This window comes from Hemibagrus wyckioides, linkage group LG17 (assembly GCF_019097595.1).
Source record: "Hemibagrus wyckioides isolate EC202008001 linkage group LG17, SWU_Hwy_1.0, whole genome shotgun sequence".
NCBI lineage: Eukaryota > Metazoa > Chordata > Actinopteri > Siluriformes > Bagridae > Hemibagrus > Hemibagrus wyckioides.
In genome coordinates, this window is record NC_080726.1 from 496,725 (window position 1) to 503,188 (window position 6,464).

Consider the following 6,464-nt stretch of genomic DNA (forward strand, 5'->3'; position numbering starts at 1 on the left):
TTTTCTCCCTATATATGTTACCCCTTAGTGCAATTATTCATAAACATGGTATTAGCTTCCACTGTTATGCCGATGACACAGCTATATGTTTCAGCTAAATCAGATGAGAGACACCAGCTTATTAAGATAGAAGAATGTGTAAAGGACATTAGACATTGGATGGTCACTAACTTCCTCCTGCTTAATTCGGACAAGACAGAGGTGCTTGTACTAGGACCACAGGCAGCTAGAAGTGAGCTTTCTGATTACAGAGTAATGGTGGATGGTCTTTCGGTTTCATCTTGTCCAGCAGTAAAAGATCTTGGCGTGATTATTGATTCTGGTCTTTCATTTGAAGCTCATGTAGATAATATCACTCGGGTAGCCTTCTTCCATCTCAGAAATATCGCCAAGATAAGAAATATGATGTCGCTTCATGATGCAGAAAAATTAGTTCATGCTTTTGTTACCTCTAGGTTGGATTATTGTAATGTCTTACTGTCTGGATGTTCCAGTAGGAGCAGAAACAAGCTCCAGTTAGTCCAGAATGCAGCAGCTAGAGTCCTAACTAGAACCAGAAGATATGAGCACATCACTCCTATCTTATCCACACTACATTGGCTCCCAGTCAGATTTCACATTGATTATAAAATACTGTTACTGACCTATAAAGCACTAAATGGTCTCGCGCCGCAGTACCTGAGCGATCTTTAGTCTTTTATGATCCGCCACGCCTACTCCGATCAAAGGGTGCTGGTTACTTGGTAGTACCTCACGTAGCAAAGGCTACAGCAGGGGGCGGAGCTTTCTCTTTCAAAGCCACACAGTTATGGAACAGCCTTCAGATTAGTGTTCAGGATTCAGACACAGTCTCAGTGTTTAAGTCTAGGCTGAAGACACATTTGTTTAGTCGAGCTTTTAATGTATAGTTTTCTTAGGTAAAGGAGCAGATCTGAAGGTTCATGGTCATAGAATGTTTGGTGACTGGGATGTGTTGGATGCTGTCATCTTACCACCCTCACAAGTCACTCAGGTCACTGACTGTGAAGTGGTTGGATGCTTTATTTCCCGGGAAGCCTTCATGTCTGTGACCTTCTGGCTCTCCCTTTTAGTTATGATGTCATAGCTAGTCTTGCCGGAGTCCCTGCCTGCACTTTACACATAATCTACATTGTCTTTAAACATCACATGATCAGAATCATTATTAATATCTTTCTCTTTCTCTCTCTACTTTCTCTGTGGAGCTATACACCCCACTCCTGAGCTCCCAGTGTTTGCCAGTTTCCAGTGTGACCACTGCCCTACCCCTGGTCGGAGTCTGGTCACTTGATGGTGCCCACTGATGCTGTGGATGGATCTGTGTGGACCAGGAGACAGCCATGGACAGAGGCACTTGGGGACTTTCACACCATCACAGATCTGCCATTTCATCTGTCAGCCCGTGACAGCAAAGAACTAGTGTTTATAATGACCTCAGAAACTATACTGACCTAATAGTTCCTCATGGGTCATTGATTTCTGTTGTAGAAAGGACATTAATCAGTTACAGTTACATTATTTACTGTTTAGTGTCACCCAAATGAGGATGGGTTCCCTTCTGAGACTGGTTCTTCTCAAGGTTTCTTCCTCAGATCATCTCAGGGAGTTTTTCCTCACCACCGTCACCACAGGCATCTCATTAGGGATAAAATAAAATAGTTTAATAATTTAATTTAATAATTTATTCTTATTTCTAGTTATTTAGTTTTTTATTTTCATTTTTCCCCTCCCCTTTCTCCGTTTCTCTTCTTTTGTAAAGCTGCTTTGAGACAATGTTCATTGTAAAAGGCGCTATACAAAATAAATTGAATTGAATTGAATATTTGGTGGCTTGCAGGGCCGCTAGTTGCTCCTGATATGTCCGGATAATCGCTACTTGGCGAGCCAACAAAGCCTGAAATCTAGTGTTCTCTGCTGGATCCATTACAGTATTCTGAAGTGCAGTATTCCTTATGCAGGTTTAATCCAAGCTAGAAAAATCCAAATCATTTTAGTGACATCCAACATTTATTTTATGGTGAAATTCAAAATGTACATTTTATTAAGAGTTTTTCACATGACCCACCATGCTGTTCACCTCTGATAATAAGATCAGGGTCATTCAGGTTGGAATCTGGACACAGAGGCAGACTGGAGATCAGAGAATAAAGCAGAACTTCAGTGAGGATCTTTTCTTCACTCTACAGCTGGACAGCTGCTTAATGCCTCAGCCTCTGTGTGGTTTAGTCAGCTGTTTGTGTGTGTATGTTTTTCTACAACAAACTGAAGATTTCTAAAAGAGGAGGGATTCTGGCAGCTATAACTGACCTGAGATATGATACGACTGATCTGAAAGATGACATACTGATTCATAAAGAAGATGATTCAGCAGAAGTGTTGAGTATTGACCAGAGAGATCTTGTAGTATGTTGGAAGTAGTCATGAAATAGTGAGTGGCTTATCACTATGGAGAATCCCAAAAACAATTTTGTTCCCGAAGGATTTACTCGGGAACTTTTCTTTTCTGCAGGAAAATTTATTTTTACGAATGAAAAAGAAAACTGATAAGAAAGCAAGAGGACACGTGAGGCCGTGCGTCGCTGCAGATGAAACTGCAAGCGTTTTTAATATATTTTATTTTGTACAGCTGTTTATATGGTGTAGTTCAGGTGTGTCCAGGTGTGATATGTGGCGTGTATCAGTCACTCTTCCCATGGACTCATGTCTGTGTCGATGGCCACACAGTTATATGCGGCATAGCGAAGTTTCTCCTCACACACCTTAGCACTGTGCAGAACACACACACACACATACACACACACAGTGTTTAAGGAAATAAGTTATAAATCCAGGTGATAATGTGGATGTTAAACAGACAGGGATAAAGGTCACCTTGGGTATTTTGGTAAATAAAGTGTGCTGGAACACGTGGAGGACTGAGGAAGAGCATCTGTGGTCTCAGATCTGGATAAAAGAACACAAAGTGAAGATAGAGAACACACACACACACACACACACACACAGTAGTGTTTTACCCTTGTTTATCAGGGAAGATGTAGATGGGGGCAGGAAGGCGACTTCGGCCAGTCACAAACCTCAGGAATCTGCTGCGGTCCTCTGACCAAATAAACACAACACACCAGGTTCATTATCAGGGGTCAGTTCTGGAGAAGGTGTGAAGTTCAGAGCACTGTAGTGTTATACAGTGTGTGTGTATGTGTGTGTGTGTGAGTGTGTATGTGTGTGTGTGTGTGAGTAATTTACTGACCGTTAGTGAAGTTGGTCAGCGCCTCCCACAGGTGCTGCACTCTGACATCATTCTGCTCCAAATCCTCATAACGAGCTGAGAGAGTGAACACCATCATTACTAAACACCATCACTACTACAAACACCACCACTACTAATCACCATCACTTCTAATCACCATCATTACTAATCACCATCACTACTAATCACCATCATTACTAATCACCATCACTACTAACCACCATCATTACTAAACACCATCATTACTAAACACTGTCACTACTACTAATCACCATCACTACTAATCACCATCACTACTAACCACCATCATTACTAAACACCATCATTACTAAACACTGTCACTACTACTAATCACCATCATTACTAATCACCATCACTACTAAACACCATCATTACTAATCACCATCACTACTAAACACCATCATTACTAATCACCATCACTACTAAACACCATCATTACTAATCACCATCACTACTAAACACCATCATTACTAATCACCATCACCACTAAACACCATCACTACTAATCACCATCATTACTAATCAATATCACTACTAAACACCATCATTACTAAACACCATCACTACTAATCACCATCATTACTAATCACCATCATTACTAATCACCATCTTTACTAATCACCATCATTACTAATCACCATCACTACTAATCACCATCATTACTAAACACCATCGTTACTAATCACCATCGTTACTAATCACCATCACTACTAAACACCATCACTACTACTAATCACCATCACTACTAACCACCATCATTACTAATCACCAGCACTACTAATCACCATCATTACTAATCACCATCACTACTAAACACCATCATTACTAATCACCATCACCACTAAACACCATCACTACTAATCACCATCATTACTAATCAATATCACTACTAAACACCATCATTACTAAACACCATCACTACTAATCACCATCATTACTAATCACCATCATTACTAATCACCATCTTTACTAATCACCATCATTACTAATCACCATCACTACTAATCACCATCATTACTAAACACCATCGTTACTAATCACCATCGTTACTAATCACCATCACTACTAAACACCATCACTACTACTAATCACCATCACTACTAACCACCATCATTACTAATCACCAGCACTACTAATCACCATCATTACTAATCACCATCATTACTCAACAACATCACTACTAATCACCATCATTACTAATCACCATCACTACTACAAACCCTTGACAGTGAGATTAAATATATCTGGTTGTTTAAGGTTCAGTAAGAGAGTAAATGAACAGACACTGAATAATTAAAGCAAAGTGTTTTTTTATAAATCAGGACTCACTCAGGCGTTTGAGGGCTTCCACAGAGATTTCTGGATCTCCACACACTTTCTTCTCCACTTCCTGCCAGGTCAGAAGATCCAACACAGCCTGAGGAACCACCTTCATTAGACCTGCTTGCATGGCCACTATCTGTAATAAACAAACAAACAAACAAACAAATAAATAAATAAATAAAATGTAATACATAAGCAAGGAATCGGAAAACATGATTTTCACTTGGAAAGGTTCCAAACGTTTCATTAAAAAAAGTTTTCTTCTTCTTCATCTTCTTCTTCTTCTTCTTTGGTCTTTTCCCTTCAGGTGTCTCCACAGAGAATCATCTCTCTCCACCTATCCCCATCTTCTGCATCCTCAACACTTACACCCACTAACTTCATATCCTCATTTATTACATCCATATTCCTCCTCTTTGTCCTTCCTCTTTTCCTCCTGCCTGGCAGCTCCATGTCCAACATTCTCCTACCAATATACTCACTGTCCCTCCTCTGGACATGTCCAAACCATCTTAATCTGTCCTCTCTAACTTTGTCCCCCAAACGTCCAACATGAGCCGTCCCTCTGATGTACTCATTCCTAATCCTGTCCAGCCGTGTCTCTCCCAAAGAGAACCTCAACATCTTCAGCTCTGCTACCTCCAGCTCTGACTCCTGTCTCTGTCTCAGTGATACTGCCTCTAAACCATACAGCATGGCCGGTCTCACCACTGTCTTGTATCACCTTCCCCCAGACACCTTTCTCAACCCATTCAACTGACTTCCATTCCTCTTCTCTCCAGCACAAACCTCCACCTCTCCAGGTTTTCCTCCACCATTACTCTGGACTGTTGACCCCAAGTACTTAAACTCCTGTCCCTTCTTCACCTCTTCACCCTGTAATCTTACTGTTCCACTTCCCTCCCTGTCATTCACACACATGTACTCAGTCTTACTACCACTGACTTTCATTCCTCTTCTCTCCAGCACAAACCTCCACCTCTCCGGGTTTTCCTCCACCTGCTCCCTGCTCTCACTACAGATCACGATGTCATCTGCAAACATCATTGTCCAAGGAGACTCCTGTCTGACCTCCTCTGACAACTGGTCCATCACCATAGCAAACAGGAAGGGGCTCAGAGCCGATCCCTGATGCAGTCCCACCTCCACTCTGAACTCCTCTGTCTGCCCTACAGCACACCTCACCACTGTCCTGCTCCTCTCATACATGTCCTGCACCACTCTGACATACTTCTCTGCTACTCCTGACTTCCTCATACAGTACCACAGCTCTTCTCTTGGCACCCTGTCATACGCTTTCTCCAAGTCTACAAACACACAGTGCAGCTCTCTCTGACCATCCCTATACTTCTCCATCAACATTCTCAGGGCAAAAATTGCATCTGTTGTGCTCTTTCTGGGCATGAAGCCATACTGCAGCTCACAAATTTCCACTACCTTCCTTAACCTAGCTTCCACTACTCTTTCCCAGAGCTTCATTGTGTGGCTCATCAACTTTATCCCCCTATAGTTGCTGCAACTCTGCACATCACCCTTATTCTTAAAGATCAGCACTAATACACTTCTTCTCCATTCCTCAGGCATCTTCTCACTCTCTAAAACCCTGTTAAACAGACTAGTTAAAAATTCCACTGCCGCCTCTCCTAGACACTTCCAGACCTCCACCGGGATGTCGTCAGGACCAACTGCCTTTCCACTTTTCATCCTCTTCAAAGCCTTCCTGACTTCATCCTTTCTAATCTTATCTACTTCCTGTTCCACAGAGTTCACCCCTTCTACTCTTATTAAAAAAAGTTATAAAATTTTTCTAAAACCCAGACAGAATAACGGTGTATCGTCCAGGTGTGCAGTCAAT

The 6,464-nt window shown here is 41.6% G+C and overlaps 1 protein-coding gene across 2 annotated transcripts in view; it reads right to left on the reverse strand.

Annotated features, from left to right (window-relative positions):
- Positions 1-2,585: 2,585 nt before the first annotated feature.
- hectd3 (HECT domain containing 3) overlaps positions 2,586-6,464 on the reverse strand; it is a 20,368-nt gene continuing 16,489 nt past the window's right edge. For both annotated transcript variants that reach the window (XM_058413766.1, XM_058413765.1), the window contains exons 17-21: positions 4,616-4,745; positions 3,266-3,340; positions 3,033-3,114; positions 2,890-2,961; positions 2,586-2,784 (exon numbers count right to left, since the gene is read on the reverse strand). In XM_058413766.1, coding sequence (XP_058269749.1) covers positions 2,700-2,784; positions 2,890-2,961; positions 3,033-3,114; positions 3,266-3,340; positions 4,616-4,745 — 444 coding nt within the window. In that variant the 3' untranslated portion in view covers positions 2,586-2,699. The remainder of the gene's footprint in view (positions 2,785-2,889; positions 2,962-3,032; positions 3,115-3,265; positions 3,341-4,615; positions 4,746-6,464) is intronic.